General features: G+C 37.9%; 1 protein-coding gene across 2 annotated transcripts; it reads left to right on the forward strand.

Moving 5' to 3' along the window:
- The first annotated feature begins 14,772 nt into the window (after positions 1–14,772).
- On the forward strand, positions 14,773–17,107 carry LOC103400902 (uncharacterized). Of its 2 annotated transcripts, none has more exons than XM_029095045.2 (3): positions 14,773–15,282; positions 15,963–16,579; positions 16,909–17,107. In XM_029095045.2, exons 2-3 carry the CDS (start codon positions 16,051–16,053, stop codon positions 16,932–16,934), a joined length of 555 nt encoding a protein of 184 aa, XP_028950878.1. In that variant the 5' UTR covers positions 14,773–15,282; positions 15,963–16,050; the 3' UTR covers positions 16,935–17,107. The 2 variants fall into 2 exon arrangements, with proteins under 2 accessions (XP_028950878.1, XP_028950877.1); XM_029095044.2 differs by having other exon boundaries at positions 14,819–15,282; positions 16,049–16,579.
- Positions 17,108–18,769: the final 1,662 nt, after the last annotated feature.

Below are 18,769 nucleotides of genomic sequence, written 5' to 3' on the forward strand. Positions count from 1 at the left end.
AATTGGATTAATAGATCCCTAGATTAATGAGTAGAGTTGGGATTAAGTCTCATTTTTCGGAAAGGGATCATCTCCTGATCTCTTCCACCAAGTCCTCCTCATTAATTAATCTGGGCCCTTAAAATTTGATCAAATGGCTACAAACAGAGAGCCACTTTAAAAGTTATAATAACTTTAGTCATTTGATCAAATTTCAAGGGTCCGGATTATTTGATGGCGAAGACTTGGTGGAAGGGATCCGGAGAGGATCGCTTTCCTCATTTTTCAGTTCTAGAAAGGAATACCACTAGACCGTTGTACTAAATAGCACATATATTATATGTATATATGTATAAGAGCTAATCTCTATTAATTTTTTATACAATTTAATTATATAAAAAATATACATATGACCTTTTTTTAGAAGAATTATCTTCAATTTGTAATTATTGTGAACTTAATTACATGGTTTAGAATAGTACGCATATATGCAGACCAATATATACACACATATATTATGTGCATTGATAGGATTTTTACCATCTATGCAAATAGGATCAAAATCACATGAAATATTTGCAAGAATACAAAGATGTTGTAGTATAGATGCTCATGCAAGGTCATTCTCCACAAGAACTATTTTAATAATTTATGCAAAAACAATTCCTAATTAACTACTTAGAATTAAAAATTAAGAAAAGAGATTTTGGAATTGGATAACCTTAAAAAAAAAATTTAATTAAAAACAAATAATAAATTTGCCCACAACTAATATGATAAAAAGAAAAAAGTTTTAAATACCAATTTATAAAAGCACTAGGGTTCCACCATCACCTAGCAATCCTATGTATTTTTACCAATTTCTTATGATCTACACATGCCACTTTAAAGGTTAGGTTTTCCTAATTTATATTCTACTTGGAACATCCAACATATAACGTATATCTAACATGCAACCCGTCCGAACGTTCGGATCAAATCTGAACATGAGAGACTCATTATGCTTTATGAAAATCCTTTGAAAAACCATACAACCCTTAAGACGTGGTGTTCATCTTAATTGAAATTACAATTATTAATCACAAGAAGCCAGCGCCAATTTTAGGGAACCTTCCAATCAAAATTGCTTCAAATTACTTTTCTAAAGATCCTAATGGTGATCAAGCATTAAGACAATTAGATAGTTTTAATCACAGTAATTAATAATTCAAAGTATGCATGCGATTTCATAAGCAATTAAATAAAAATCACATATTCATACTAAAGCTCAAGGCTTTGCCCTAGCAAAACAGATTAGTTACGCATACTCATAATAAAAATCAAAGAAAAGATCATTAACTAGAAAAAGAATGAAAACACTTTGTAGGTGAAAAGTCTGAAATTCTCCAAAGCTTTGCTAAATTTTCTCAATGTCACGTAGAGAACCCTAATGGCTAAAAACCTTATTTATACTACTCCAAATTAAAGCCCTCCTACAAAACAGGTTTTCTAAAAACTAGGAAATAAAATAATAAAAGGATAACTAGGAATTACATTCCCATTATGACTAGGAAATCTGCCCAATGTAGAAATAGCCACGTTTATGGACCTTTAGGGCTCCAAAACAGGCCCAAACGACTTAAATTAAAGATTAGGACCTTCTCTTCAAGTTCCAAGAAGAGCCCAAATCTAAAATCCATCATCTTCTAGCCCAAAAATCACAAATAATTCCAATCTGCCAGCACTGCACGCTGGGCATAAATTAATTCGTCACGATCAGATGCTTCGGGATAATATTATGAAATTTTGACACAATCTTCTTGACATACTCACGAAGCCGTTCCAATTTGAATCACTAAAAAATTCCACCGTTTGATTACTTTATGCTCCAAACAAGTTCGCATGTCCTACATTAAAAACACATAGGAAAGCATCAAAATCTCACCAAAATAATAACCAAAATATACCAAAAATAGGGAATAATATATAGTATAAAATCGACTCATCATGCATATACATACAAGTGCTAATCTCGATTAATTTTTTTATACAATTTAATTATAAAAATATACATATATAAAAGTTGGTCTTTGTTGTTATAATTAAGTTGTCATATATACGTACTCTCGTTGAATTTGTTGCAAAAACTCACATTTGGGAAGATGCTTTAACAATACTCTTTCACTGTCCGAGCTAAAAAATTCTACAATGACTCTTTTGCAAACGTTGAAAGTTAAATCTCGTGGCTGTTTGACGTAGGTAATTAGAGCATGGCTTCAAGTTGAAACATGTTCCCTCATAGATTTCGAACAGGATTATAAAATTACTTCAAATACAATTCAGGTACCTCAACTAGTCAACTCTAAAAAATCAGTTTTTTAACCCATTAAATGATCTGATTTCCCCTCAACTAGATCAACTAGATCAACTAGATTGTATATGTGAATTAGATCAACTAGATTGTATATGTGAATTAGATTTTTTAGATCAACTGATTTCCCCTCAACTAGATCAACTAGATTGTATATGTGAATTAGATCATTTAGCCAAGTTAATCTAATTTCCCCTTTACATGAGTTCAAAACTCCCTCTCCATGTATCGGAGTAGTTTAAGAAATTGCTTGTATCAAAATAATATTTCAAATAATATTTATTAATTATTCTTTAATTTCTCATACATGTGATGGCATATATATATAAGAGGATACATAAATATGCTTTGAATTAAAAATATGTGGGAAATGGTAGGAAGAGGCTTTTAGTTCAATGAGTTAAGATCATATTCTCTTGCTCTCGAAATCTCGAGTTAAAGTCCTTCCTCCTTAATATCTATTATATAAAAGACAAAAAAGCCTATATATGTGTGTGGCAGAACACCATTAACACAACACAAAGATGCTGGCGCTAGTTTCCCAAAAAAAAAAAAAAAAAAAATGCTGGTGCTCCAAATTTATGCTTTCAGTTGGTATTAATTGTGTATGAATTTGAGGGCATATTTTGTATAGTCTTCTTATTAGAAGGTTCGTGTCTTCCACTTCCGCCGCCCACGAGGCAGCTCGTAATACATTTCACATCAAGATAGAGAATGGAGATTTGGCGTTGCCCTTAAGTCACACGTATAAGACCCTTCCATTTATTACTACGTATACTAGTTGTTTATTTATTTATTTATTTATTTATTTATTTTTTTATAGATAACCAAAATTTGTTTATAACCAAGCATTGTTCTATTTGTTAATATCATGTTTAATGTTATATTGCACACATCTCATAATAAAAATCGTTTATTTTTTTAATCATCATTTAAAAAAATTAATGTGCTTTAAAGGTTTAAATTCAATGCTTGATCTCAAATTCGATTTTACGTGACTACTTATTTTTAATAACAAGTAACTAAGAGAACATGACTCAGTAAGTAGATAACCAAGGTAGTAGCTTCAGCGTTTATTTGACTACTGTAGCTTTAGCAAACTAAGAAAATAATTAACGTTTGGCTGCAACTTACTACTTGTCAAGCTATTATTGGCTACAATTGATGTTAAAAATATGTATATATACGAGCAATAGTGCTGAAAATTGGACCGTAAAGAATTGGTAAATTATATGTATATACTGTACACAAAGAAGAAAAAAAACGAATGAAGTTAATTATGTCATTTCGATGCTGTTCAGATAAGTTAGGTACGTACGGATGATGACAAATTATTGCTTAGGTCGAACTTAATTTACTTGTCACTCTTTGAGTCTCTGGCTCAGCTGATTTGTTATAATATGTTTTAAATGCAAATTACTTTCAAAAGTTCTGCATGCTATCTCATCTGAAATGCCAGGTGAGGGAAGTAACTCAACCAACCTATTGACTTTAACAAGTTTAATTACAGAGGTATTTATCTTTAGAGTAAACTTAATACTTTATTGTTACTGTTCTAAGAAAAATTTGACAAGTTTAATTACAAGCACCAGAGATGCCTAGACATATGAGGGAAGTAACTCAACCAACCCATTGACTTTAACAAGTTTAATTACAGAGGTATTTATCTTTAGAGTAAACTTAATACTTTACTGTTACTGTTCTGAGAAAATTAAGAATGTCTATCAAGCACCAGAGATGCCAAGACATATGAGGGAACTCAACCAGCTCATTGACTTTAACAAGTTTAATTACAGAGGTATTTATCTTTAGAGTAAACTTAATACTTTACTGTTACCGTTCTGAGAAAATTTTGAGTCCGACAATCACAATGCTATGTCTGATGTTACTAATGAACATGTATCATATCTATGGATGCAAATTTCATACATGACTGATTTGACAAAATTTTATTTACAAGAGAACAAACCATTAGCCTAATTGACAAACATCCTGAAAAAGACATAGGGTGTCCGTCAAAGGGCCTCCAATACCTATAAGTAGAAAAGTAGTAGAGAGAAAAATAAAACTTGAGAGTGTTCTCGGCAATAAGTGGCGATTACAGTTTTCTCTATTTGACTTGGCTATTTATAGAGAAAACCCTAACAGTTAGTTGGTTGGGAATGTTGCTTAGCATACTAGGTACTCCTTGATTATGCAAGTCAATCTTCGCAGTCTTGCCAGCTAGTAGTTCTAAAAGTCCATGTTGGTAAGAGCGCAGTTGCGTCAGACACCCAAGGAAAAACTCTGGAGAGTTGGTGTCCTGCCACCATTGGATCGCGGAGACTCCGGAGGTCAATGGCATGCTATGTTGTAGGCGGCCCTGAGAGCTCATAGTCCGTTAGCATAAAAGTCCAATTATTTTAAGGCATTCTACGTCTTTTTCTCTTAGGGTAATTTTGCGGTCCACTCACGACGGCAAGGGTAAAACCGTCTCATAGAGCATATAGTCCACATGTTCTTCTCCTATTGGATGTGGTTATTTTATTTTTCCACAATATGTGCAGAAATGTTTGTGAAAATTTCATGTATTTAAGATATAGTGTTAACAAATAAATATACTTATTATAATATGAGTAAACTGGTAACACCACATGACAATATTTCAATATCGAAAAGCTCTTGTTAGAACAAGAACATTGTAAAAAAGGGAAGGTTATGTACTTTCAAAACCATTTGTTCTTGGATTGTGCTATCCATTTACCCATTTTTACCCCCCACACACCCCTTGTTAATTTTTGTCTTTTAATCTTCTTCAATTCATTCGATTCGCCAACCGGAAATTGAAAAAGATGTGTAGGAGGTAAAAAAGAGTGTGGATAACACTACCCTTTATCTTTAACTAAATTGTTCCACAAATTTTTAATTAAACCATCAATTGCATGAACTTATCTGTGTCTATGAAAATTTTCTTGGTTAAAAATCACATTTGAGTTCGTACGTACTTGAAATCCTATAGCAAACAAAGAAACTTTTTCGTATATATATGTGTGTCCTAGCTCATCGATCTTGTACTCCCTCTCCCTCGTACTGAAAATATTGTACTAGGCAACAACAACATTAAATAAATTAGAGAAATTAAGATTTCTTAAGCAGCATTTTGGTCAATTAGGTGGAACCTACTAATCAACTAGAAACAAAATGCATGTCTTAATGTGGACATGTTTTTTGATGGTGATACATGCTGGGTGTGGCAAAAATCTAAGTTTCGAAGCAAGTCTGTGGAATGACACTGACACAAAATCTATATGTTGAGTTTAGTCGCACAGTCCACCAAGTAATTTAATCCTTCAAAATCAAGCAATTGAACTCATAGCTACTCTTGAACTTCGTGTCCCTTCTCATTCCATTCATTTTATTTGCATGTTTCAATCTCAAAAATTCAAAATTGCCAGAAACCTAAGCAACAAAATAATAGTAATAAGAATAAATAATCAGCAAGAACAATGGCGGGTCCATGATTTTTGTTTTCAGGAAACAACTTTTGCAACATGAACTAACAAAGATAAGTTTTCACCCTTATTAAGAAGCTTAAAAGATAAGTAAACTGTCCATTTTTGCTTACTCCTTAACCCTAATGCAACCCTACCTCGATTTAGTATCGTCTCATGTGTCTAAGGAGGATCCATTCTTTGAACAATTTTTTTCTCAGTGCATTCTTTGAACTATACATCGTTTTTCTTGTTAGAATTGTTTTGAAGGTGAGTAAGGTCAAACCAAGATTATGAGTGAGCAGGGACTGATCAATAATAACCACAAATTGCCAATGAAAACCAACAGTTTTTCTATCGACAAAAAAAAAAAAACCAATAGTTTCTCAACAGAATATTGTTTGACTGTATTCCAAGAAAACTAAATTAAAAGGAACTTAATTAGGTGAAATGATGATCTTCACGAGTTTTAGTTAGGTCATATCAGGCTCAAGAAGCTCAACTCTGTATTACTGACTTTGCTCAAATCTATGTTGATCTCAATTATCTGGCCCAAAAGATAAGAAAATCTTTGTAATCCCGGAGGCAAATTAGTGGCCCAAGTCCAAATATCATACTTTTCAATAGTTGGATTCTAAGAATCCACAGTTAGCTGAGGCTGCTGAGCTCCTCACCAGATTCTGTGATTTTTCTTACACTGGTTTGGTTTCTATACTCCTCCAATGAGAGCAAATAAAAAACAATTTGTAATATATTCAGGTTATAGTGTAAATGGCTAAAATAGGAGCCTCAACATTGCTATTTTACAAGAACTGTATATTAACGCAGTAGTGATTCATCTATCGATCTTGTGATTCGAGAAAAATTCTACTATATAAACAACAATGTATTGCATGCGTTACATTTTTTAACCATTCAACATGACATTATTCATCTTTTCCTGACATGATTTAGAACGATAGTCACCATTAATATAGTAATGTATGTTAAACATTGTTATACGGTAGAAAAAAAAAATTGCTTTGAAGTTAGAATGCATCCCTTTTAAGTTTCATAGAGTAGCTTCTAGCATACATACTCCGATTTGGAAGCTTAAATATAATTATATAAATGTTTATCCTCTCCATCCTTATCAACAAATGTGGCTGGTAATGTATCCTTAAAAATGAATTCATCTTTGGCCAGCTCAAAAACAATTCCTCTACATGTGCGACATGAAAGAACACAACGATGTCAATGAGTGCATGAACATGCATGCAACAAAGACCTACATTTGTTATTTTTAAATGCTAACTTTTTAAAGATGAATTATAGTGTGGGGGTGCTAATCACGTGGAGAAAGCGTTTCTGGTCTGATAAATTAAGGAAAGGGTTTTTGGCAAAAAAAATATTCATGCACCAAGCCTGCCACATGTTGTCACAAATTTTTTTTTCAAAGATTTTTTATTTGACTTTGTGAGTGTCATCATCTAATGTAATATGTAATGTAATGTGTGGGTGCAAAGTTGCTTAAAGTCGTCGAATGCTACAAACTAAAGGTACGTACTAGCTTATAATATTTAGTACACTCTCATCACCCTCTTTTCCATGTCTTATAGCTAGTCAAATTAGCTACGGGACATAGAAGAAGACACTATTTAAGGATAGCTAATCCTTGGCCCTATTAGTAGTGTTACAATCATTTCAAATAGACAACTTCAAATAATTTTTGTTATTGTTATGTTCTCGATTGTTATAAGGAGGTGATATTAACACTATCGAAATGTTTCAAAATACTCTCGTTGTTGTTTATTTATTCTTTTATTTTTAATTCAACTTTCAAAACTTCCCTTTTGTGTAGTTGATACGGAGAAGAGCATATGGCTGAAAGATCAAAAGAAATCGATGAATGCAAATTTACATTTTAGGAGTGAGAAACGAAACTAGAAAAAAGCGATGTTATGTGTTTGTGTTTTGTTATGATTTAATGATTCCATTAAACAATCTGTATTCCCTAAAAAGCGATCTTATGTGTTCATGTTTGTGTTATGTGACAACACAACAACAACAACAAAGCCTTTTCCCACTAAGTGGGGTCGGCTATATGAATCCTAGAACGCCATTGCGCTCGGTTTTGTGTCATGTCCTCCGTTAGATCCAAGTACTCTAAGCCTTTTCTTAGAGTCTCTTCCAAAGTTTTCCTAGGTCTTCCTCTACCCCTTCGGCCCTGAACCTCTGTCCCGTAGTCACATCTTCGAACCGGAGCGTCAGTCGGCCTTCTTTGCACATGTCCAAATCACCGGAACCGATTTTCTCTCATCTTTCCTTCAATTTCGGCTACTCCTACTTTACCTCGAATATCCTCATTCTCAATCTTATCCTTTCTCGTGTGCCCACACATCCCACGAAGCATCCTCATCTCTGCTACACCCATTTTGTGTACGTGTTGATGTTTCACCGCCCAACATTCTGTGCCATACAACATCGCTGGCCTTATTGCCGTCTTATAAAACTTTCCCTTGAGCTTCAGTGGCCTACGACGGTCACACAACATGATGGATGCACTCTTACACTTCATCCATCCAGCTCGTATTCTATGGTTGAGATCTCCATCTAATTCTCCGTTCTCTTGTAAGATAGATCCTAGGTAGCGAAAACGGTCGCTTTTTGTGATCTTCGCTAAATTGCTCCGGTCATTAGTGTGGATAAGTATATAAATGGATAGAGATAGGAAAGCAAACACAAGATGTACGTGGTTCACCCAGATTGGCTACGTCCACGGAATAGAAGAGTTCTCATTAATTGTGAAGGGTTTACACAAGTACATAGGTTCAAGCTCTCCTTTAGTGAGTACAAGTGAATGATTTAGTACAAATGACATTAGAGTACAAATGACATTAGGAAATATTGTGGGAGAATGATCTCGTAATCACGAAACTTCTAAGTATCAGAGTGTGGTATCATCTTGACTTGCCTTATCTGTCTCATAGGTAGATGTGGCAGCTTCTCTGGAAGTACTCTTCCTCCATCCAGGGGTGGTATCTTTAACTGGTGGAGATGCACAAGGTAATGTATCAATTTCACTTGAAGCTTACTTGTAGTTTCAGGCTTGGTCAAGCGCGATACAAACCATGTAGTAGGAGTCCCCCAAGTCGCCGAGCTAGGGGATTTGCTGAAAGAGGTGACAGACAAGGTAAGCAATCAGAGCTCCGGCTGATTGTTCACCTTCTCCCCATCTTGCAGCAGCATGAAGGATAAAGAGAAGAAAAATGAGAAGAGATGATATGGGATACTTTTGCTTTTGAAGAAGTAACTTTCCACAGGCTTATTCTTGAACTGAGCTGGAGGGTTTTCTGGTTTCCTCCAGAGTATAAGGCCGACTGAAGAATTTAAGGGTCAAAACAAGTCCATCAAATCTAGAGTACGTTCGACCCTGCTGATATGGGATACTTTTGCTTTTGACAGAGTAATGGATGGATCGGCACGTGTGCTGTTACGCTTGTCTCCACATGCTTCCTTGTATCCTTCGCACTTGCCCTATCTGTTCCTCAAGCAGATGCGGTATCTTCCCTGGCAACATAAGATGTTGAAGATGAGTACTCGAGAGCAATGCCAGGTAAGTAATCAGGTAAGGGGTTCCAGGCTGTCAGTTCCTGGCTGGGAGCTTGATTTCAAGTGCTGACTGATTGCTCTCTTTCTCCTTGTCTTGCAGGTAAAAACAAGGCCAAAGGAAAAGACAGGGAAAAAGCATGATATGGGATACTCTTGCTTTTAACCCTGATGATATGAGATATTCTTGCTCTAGTATAGCTTGTTTGCAGATGTATTATCGGGGGGAAAGAAAGCTGAATATTTCGAAAGGCTTCGTTGGGAGTGCCCTCTCAGATATGAGGAAGGGTTGAGCATTTTTGCAGGTCTGCCTGTTCGTTGGGGATGGAGGTCGACATATATAAGAGTCTCCCTAACAACAAGTAGTAATGCTATTCCTTTACCCTGCTTGGTCATAGCACGGTAGTGGGAGCTGCCAGCTTCACATGTTTTAACTCTGTCAGAGCACTTTGAAAAAGTGGTATGTGGTATCTGGCTCTCGAGATTCGGAGAACGATGCTTCTTCGATTTTTGAGAAAGCAATCATGGTGGGGGTCTGGCTCTCGAGATTCGGGGAGCAGTGTCTCTTCGATTTTTTAGAAAGTAATCATGTTGGGAGTCTGGCTCTCGAGATTCAGAAGGCGGTGCCTCTTCGATTTTGGAGTAACCAATCTTGTTGGGAGTGTTTTCTCGAATGTGAGTAAAGGTTGGGCATGTTTGCTAGTCTACCTTGCCACGAAGCACGGAGGTTGACACACAGGGACTTTCCAATTATCCAGCAGTGGTACTGTTCCTTTACCCTTGTGGGTAATAATATGGTAGCTAGACCTTCAAAATTTATGTGTCTAAACTTTGTTAGTGCTGTTTATTTGCTATTCTTTTACCTTTCTTGGTCAGAGCGATGTAGTGGGAGCTGCAAGCTTCACGTGCTCAACTTTGGCAGAGACTTTGACAAAGTTATCTGTGGTACCCATGAGCTATTGTTGCGTGTGGGAAGTGGGTGATTGAACAGTAAGATTCATGTGCTTTCTACTTCACCAGAAGTCTTCGACAGAATGCCCATAATTTCCGCAAAGCTGAGTGTGCGTGTGACAGGTGCTGACAAGGCTAGAAAAGAAGGTGCCTCTTCGATTTCTGAGATCGGCCCTCGTGGTCTCTGAGCAGCCCAGCTTTTGAGAAAGCGAGCGCCTCTTCGATTGATTCGGAGAACGATGCCTCTTCGATTTTTGAGAAAGCAATCATGCTGGGGGTCTGGCTCTCGAGATTCGGGGAGCAGTGTCTCTTCGATTTTTGAGAAAGTAATCATGTTGGGAGTCTGGCTCTCGAGATTCGGAGGGCGGTGCCTCTTCGATTTTGGAGCAAGCAATCTTGTTGGGAGTGTTTTCTCGAATGTGAGTAAAGGTTGGGCATGTTTGCTAGTCTACCTTGCCACGAAACACAGAGGTTGACACACAGGGACTTTCCAATTATCCAGCAATGGTACTGTTCCTTTACCCTCTCTTCGATTTTTGAGAAAGTAGTCATGTTGGGAGTCTGGCTCTCGAGATTCGGAGGACGGTGCCTCTTCGATTTTGGAGCAAGCAATCTTATTGGGAGTGTTTTCTCGAATGTGAGTAAAGGTTGGGCCTGTTTGCTAGTCTACCTTGCCACGAGGCACAGAGGTTGACACACAGGGACTTTCCAATTATCCAACAGTGGTACTGTTCCTTTACCCTTGTGGGTAATAATATGGTAGCTAGACCTTCAAAATTTATGGGTCTAAACTTTGTTAGTGCTGTTTCTTTGCTATTCTTTTACCCTTCTTGGTCAGAGCGATGTAGTGGGAGCTGCAAGCTTCACGTGCTCAACTTTGGCAGAGAACTTTGGCAAAGTTATCTGTGGTACCCATGAGCTATTGCTGCGTGTGGGAAGTGGGTGATTGGACAGTAAGATTCATGTGTTTTCTACTTCCCCAGAAGTCTTCGACAAAATACCCATAATTTCCGCAAAGCTGAGTGTGCGTGTGACAGGTGCTGACAAGGCTGGAAAAGTAGGTGCCTCTTCGATTTCTGAGATCGGCCCTCGTGGTCTCTGAGGAGCCCAGCTTTTGAGGAAGCGAGCGCCTCTTCGATTTCTAAGATCGGCTTTCGTGGTCTTTGAGCAGCCCAACTTTTGAGAAAGCAAACACCTCTTCGATTTATGAGATCAACCCTCGTGGTCTCTAAGCAGCCCAGCTTTTGAGAAAGCAAACGCCTCTTCGATTTCTAAGCAGGCGCCTCTTCGATGTCTGAAGCTCCGTCGAGTGTAGCTTTTTATAGGGGCTGGCATTAAGTTCCAAAGCACACTTGAATCTCCACCAGTAGAAGCTCCATTCTTGCACTTCTAAGATCTTGATTTGTCCGACCTCTTCTCTCTTCAATACCTTTGAAAATGTCTGGCCCCTCCGACCGTCGTTTTGACTTGAACCTTGTTGAAGAGGCAGCCCCGCCTTCTCCAGACAACATATGGCGCCCATCCTTCGTCTCCCCTACTGGTCCTCTTACCGTTGGGGATTCCGTGATGAAGAATGATATGACCGCTGCGGTGGTGGCCAGGAACCTTCTCACTCCCAAAGATAACAGACTACTTTCCAAACGGTCTGATGAGTTAGCTGTTAAGGATTCACTGGCTCTCAGTGTTCAGTGTGCAGGTTCTGTGTCTAATATGGCCCAACGCCTATTTGCTCGAACCCGCCAAGTTGAATCATTGGCGGCCGAAGTGATGAGTCTCAAACAGGAGATTAGAGGGCTCAAGCATGAGAATAAACAGTTGCACCGGCTCGCACATGACTATGCTACAAACATGAAGAGGAAGCTTGACCAGATGAAGGAAACTGATGGCCAGGTTTTACTTGATCATCAGAGATTTGTGGGTTTGTTCCAAAGGCATTTATTGCCTTCGTCTTCTGGGGCTGTACCGCGTAATGAAGCTCCAAATGATCAACCTCTGATGCCTCCTCCTTCTAGGGTTCTGTCCAGTACTGAGGCTCCGAACGATCCCCCTTCGATGCCTTCTCTTTCTGGGGCTCTACCGACTGCTGAGACTTCTCCTAAGCAACCTTTGTGAAGGCTCCATCTTGTTTGTTTATTTTGACTCATGTATATGTACATATTTGTAGCTTATCGGGGATATCAATAAATAAGTTTTCCTTCATTTCAACGTATTGTGTTAAATACACCAAAGCCTTCTTCGCTAAGTTCTTTGAATTTTCTTTTGTTGAAGCTTGTATGTTGAAGCTTTCTGAGTGGAGCATGTAGGTTGGGGTAGTGTTCCCTTAATTTTTCGAGTGAGGAAAACTTCTCGGTTGGAGACTTGGAAAATCCAAGTCACTGAGTGGGATCGGCTATATGAATCTTAGAACGCCATTGTGCTCGGTCCTGTTTCATGTCCTTCGTTAGATCCAAGTACTCTAAGTCTTTTCTTAGAGTCTCTTCCAAAGTTTTCCTAGGTCTTCCTCTATCCCTTCGGCCCTGAACCTCTGTCCCATAGTCGCATCTTCTAATCGGAGCGTCAGTAGGCCTTCTTTGCACATGTCCAAACCACCGTAACCGATTTTCTCTCATCTTTCCTTCAATTTCGGCTACTCCTACTTTACCCCGGATATCCTCATTCCTAATCTTATCCTTTCTCGTGTACCCACACATCCAACGAAGCATCCTCATCTCCGCTACACTCATTTTGTGTACGTGTTGATGCTTCACCGCCCAACATTCTGTGCCATACAGCATCGCCGGCCTTATTGCCGTCCTATAAAATTTTCCCTTGAGCTTCAGTGGCATACGGCGGTCACACAACACGCCAGATGCACTCTTCCACTTCATCCATCCAGCTTGTATTCTATGATTGAGATCTCCATCTAATTCTCCGTTCTTTTGCAAGATAGATCCTAGGTAACGAAAACGGTCGCTCTTTGGTATTTCTTGATCTCCGATCCTCACCCCTAACTCGTTTTGGCCTCCATCTGCACTGAACTTGCACTCCATATATTCTGTCTTTGATCGGCTTAGGCGAAGACCTTTAGATTCCAACACTTCTCTCCAAAGGTTAAGCTTTGCATTTACCCCTTCCTGAGTTTCATCTATCAACACTATATCGTCTGCGAAAAGCATACACCAAGGAATATCATCTTGAATATGTCCTGTTAACTCATCCATTACCAACGCAAAAAGGTAAGGACTTAAGGATGAGCCTTGATGTAATCCTACAGTTATGGGAAAGCTTTCGGTTTGTCCTTCATGAGTTCTTACGGCAGTCTTTGCTCCTTCATACATATCCTTTATAGCTTGGATATATGTTACTCGTACTCCTTTCTTCTCTAAGATCCTCCAAAGAATGTCTCTTGGGACCCTATCATACGCTTTTTCCAAATCTATAAAGACCATGTGTAAATCCTTTTTCCCATCTCTATATCTTTCCATCAATCTTCGTAAGAGATAGATTGCCTCCATGGTTGAGCGCCCTGGCATGAACCCGAATTGGTTGTCCGAAACCCGTGTCTCTTGCCTCAATCTATGCTCAATGACTCTCTCCCAGAGCTTCATTGTATGACTCATTAACTTAATACCCCTATAGTTCATGCAATTTTGTACGTCGCCCTTATTCTTGTAGATAGGCACCAAAGTGCTCGTTCGCCACTCATTTGGCATCTTCTTCGTTTTCAAAATCCTATTGAAAAGGTCAGTGAGCCATGTTATACCTGTCTCTCCCAAAACTTTCCACACTTCGATTGGTATATCGTCTGGGCCTATTGCTTTTCTATGCTTCATCTTCTTCAAAGCTACACCCACTTCTTCCTTCCGGATTCGACGATAAAAAGAGTAGTTTCTACACTCTTCTGAGTTACTCAACTCCCCTAAAGAAGCACTCCTTTCATGTCCTTCATTGAAAAGATTATGAAAATAACCTCTCCATCTGTCTTTAACCGCGTTCTCTGTAGCAAGAACCTTTCCATCCTCATCCTTGATGCACCTCACTTGGTTTAGGTCCCTTGTCTTCTTTTCCCTTGCTCTAGCTAGTTTATTTTATATTTTCTAGCTAGTTTAGTTTGTGTTATGTGACGTATTCGCTAAAAAAAAAAAAACCAAATAAAAAATTAATGACTTTTTTTTAGTACATTGATATTTTTACATTAGGAGGAGGGAGAGTTTGACTATGTCACACAATGAGCAGCTTAATTTGGTATCGAATTCGTCATCTACGAGATTCGAACCTAAAATCTCCCATTTCTAAACAAAAAAGAATATCACCAGACCGTATTACTAAGTGACTATAAAAAAACTAATGGATCGGCATCTCATAGAAAAAGACTTGGCATGGGATTGGACTATGGAGATTCCTCAAAGCACGTGGAAAAGCCAAAACTCAAAAACGAAAAGCAAAAGCCGATGCCATTATGCACACGAAAGGTCGTTCAAAGTTGCGAGCTCATCGGCCATAAATATGCTCCTCTGTTTTTCATAACATCTCCTCTTCCAAGTCCTCATAATTTTCCAGTTCATCAAATATAAACACACTTTTCTGTTTTTTACCTTTTTTTTGGTCTCATGAGAAAGCAAAATTATATAATTTATTTTGATATAGAAGAAGAGAAGCCGTTAGGTTTGCTTGGTTCCTAGGAAAACCGAAAAAACAGAGCCCTCCGAAAGCGTAGGCAGAGCGAGTGAGAAAGGAAAATTTGCTTCCGAAAAATGATGGGATCACAAAAGTAGTAAAACTCCCAAAACACTCGTCTCCTTTTTCTCTTTGGATTTATTATTAATTATTATTATTAGCAATATTTAGAATTTTCTGAATACAATCTCTCTCTTTGGAGACCTAGAGCTCGCTCCGTTATTTCCTTCCGAAGCTCCCATGGCGTTTCTTCTTCGGGTTTGCAGCTGATGTGCTCCCCCTCCTCAGGTAATGTTTATTTGATATTCATTATTTGGAATATTGGAATTTTCATATTTATTATCTTTTTTTTTTTTTTTTTACTTGGTTGCATTTTGATGTTATGTTTTTGGCAATATGGGTTCTTTTGTTTTTTCTTTTGGAATGTTGGATTTATGGGATTTCTGGAATCTGAATCATCATACATTCATCATACATGCAAGTTTTTTTGGTAGAGCAATTGGGTTTTTCAATTTCAAATCTGGCCTCTTTGTTAGCCAAAAATGAAGAATTTGAACCAAAACTTAAAAATTGGGATGAAATTTAGATATTTTATTGAATTTTCACAAGGAAAGATAAAACATTTCACTTTACGGAATACAGAAAATATTGAAGAAGTATATTACCCATGTTGCTATTTCATCTTACGTGAATGTACAATCCTAGAAATCAATGTAGGACTGGTTAAAGTTTGGAACTTGGTTGCAGATGTGGGCGTAGGCACATTGGCTAGAGCAGATGTGCTCCTCCGCTATGCACCAAAGTTCAAATCTTCCTCCCTACACTTTAAAGTAGAATATCGTTTATATCAAGAATAAGAAAAAGTACGGAACTTGGTTGTATACTTGGTAGATTTGGCATGGTAGAGACAATGATAATGATGATTTGAATTATAATGATGAGGTTGATTTGAATTAATCCTTTCATAGTGGAAGATCTGATGAGACCTTGTGTGGAATCGGACAATCTGATATCTGTGTTGGGATTCTTTCAACAATTGTGGTAAAACCTGTAGCAATGAATGAAAATGGTGGCACCAAGTTGACTGGAATCAGGCAGATCGTCAAGTTCAAAGAAATCCTGCAGAAGTGGCAAGCCGTCACGCTTGGCTCAAGGGCAAACAGCCCCCGAGCCAACAGTAGTCCCCATTCTGAAAGAAGAGGAGGGGATCCCCATTCTGAAAAAAGAGGAGGGGAGAGCACCACTCCCTCTGAACGAGGCCATGGGGGTATTTCACCGGCAATTAGCCAGAGGCTAACAAATGTTATTTGTGACTCGGATGAGGATATATGCTACAGTCCCGAACCGCCACATGATATCCCCAAAGGATATTTGGCGGTTTATGTTGGACCGGAGCTTCGGAGGTTCATCATTCCCACTAGCTACCTCAGTCACTCCCTTTTTAAAGTATTGCTGGAGAAGGCTGAGGAGGAATTTGGGTTTGATCATAGCGGCGGGCTCACAATCCCATGTGAGACTGAGACCTTCAAGTACCTCTTGAAGTGCATGGAGAACCATCAGAAAGCTCACCCCGATGACAGCCCAGGTAAAAAAAACCACATACTTTAACTACCTTCACATTACAGTGCCTTATAGATCAAGTCATCCTCTTTGATGCCCACAATGAATTCTAAAGTTCTTTAACCGGCAGTATCTCAAGTCAATCGCACACTCCCATGCGTTTTTAGCTTAATTTCTCGTATGAATGTGTGATTATCCTAGGATACCGACACAGTGACATGTACTCCAGAAGCCCTTGATCCGTTTTCAATTTGATGGATCCACATTGCATAATAAGTATTTTTGTCTTTCTTCACGAACTAGGTTGCTAGTTTTATTGATGTTGTTAATTTGGTATTGTTGGTGGTTTTGCAGCCGGAGACTGGAAAGTCATTCAATGAAGAGTAAGTGACCGTGATGAAGTTTCTTATTAGTGGTCCAGGTTTTTAGGGGTGTGATTTTCTGGTGTAAAGCAGGGTCTCCTTGTATTCAGACATCTTTTTGCTTTTCTCTTCTTTTTTTTTGAATTAACAACAATTGCAGAAACTTTAGTTAAACTTTTTTAACCTCTCTATTTTTTTCTCTGATTGATTGTTACCTACATCTTCTGATGTTTAATCCTCAAGTACGAAACACATTTGTCCTCCATCACAATATATGTCAAATATGAATTAATTTCCTAATTAATATGGTTCCCGCTAACAAATTCTAGCCAGCTTATTTTCAAGTGCTACCATTATATCAAATTTGACGATATGATTTTGCACACCCTTGTTTATCTCTATCTCTCAATTCTTTTTTGTTTTATTCGATTCAAATGCCATAAATACATATGAATCTGTGTAATGAGAAAAATGCGTGAGGAAAAATGTAGCCAAGTTTGAACTTAGTTTGGAAACCCATTTGACACTGGGTTAATTGTCGTTCCACGTAAATATGTGCACATAAGCTTCTAAATTAAGGTACCAAAATATTTCATCACCTCAACCAATCACTGGAACTCTCGACTTGATAGGGAGAAACTGACTTGTATCGGAAAAGCTAATATGGTAATATCTCAAACTTATCACATGTCATTATGTGTTTTGACTACCATGTAGCATCTCATGATAAACTTAAAATGTAAGTTTCTCTGCCGTTAAAGGGGATGATGACATTAGTGCTTAAATAACCGAAGAACTACTCGCATGGTTGGAAGTTACTGCAATTGCTTATAATAGAGGAGGAAAACAAAACATTAATTATGGAGAGAAAAATCGTGGTATATTGTTGTTTAGTTACAATGATAATTCTATTATAGAATATATGGTATTTACCTAGCCGTAAAGTTTTTTTTTTTGGAGGGTGGGGGTGTCAAATTTTGTTTGTTACTTGCAGAAAGAAAACTCAATTACTATGTGGTGTATAGAAACCCCAATTTTCATTACATAATCTGCTTTCCGACAATCATACAACATCGGGTAAACTACATACACACGATACAACACTTACATGAGAGCAGATTGATGCTGGCTAGCTAGCTAGTTGCCTTTGGCCTTCTACCTAGCATTCCTCCTTTTATTTACTACATTGATACACATATGTATATATATATACTGATGATATGAGTAGTATACTATATATAAGGGAGAACCCACTTTGTTCCTTTGATAAAAGTCAGGCTGAGAAAGGGCTTTGCTCCTTTATCAGATGACATTCGTGCATACTTGGGCCGACCCGATGAGCTCGAACCTGGTCTCATACACTTGCACGCTCGAACTTAGTCCCATCATCGTCACTTTAATTTCCTATAAACTAATTGTTCATGTCTTTAATAAATTTAATATGCATGTCACCTTTTTAGACCGTCTCATGATGTGAATAGACTATGTTATTTTGGCTTAAACATAAAATTTCAATGTGACTATATAAGTCTAGTAAGAGAGGTACTCATTTGTCCTGCTCGGTATGTGCAAGTAGTGACTGTAGTCGAACCATTTTTGTCTGTTGATGAGAGAGCCCATGTATGTGTAAGCAAAAACAACCCTTGGTCTCTCCCTCCAAGTTCGCCCAAGAAATGTGTCACCTGTCCGCGTTATGTTGTAATGTACAAACACAAAACCACTCTTATCTTCCACATTTTCCCTGGCCGTTATCACCCTCATACCATTTGCAATTGAATGTATCATCAGGAGTCTTGATTTAACTCTTGGACGAGTTATGGGATGGTTCGTGTGATCAGAGTTTGTCATTTTTT

Source organism: Malus domestica, chromosome 15 (genome assembly GCF_042453785.1).
Source record: "Malus domestica chromosome 15, GDT2T_hap1".
In the NCBI taxonomy this organism is placed as follows: Eukaryota; Viridiplantae; Streptophyta; class Magnoliopsida; order Rosales; family Rosaceae; genus Malus; species Malus domestica.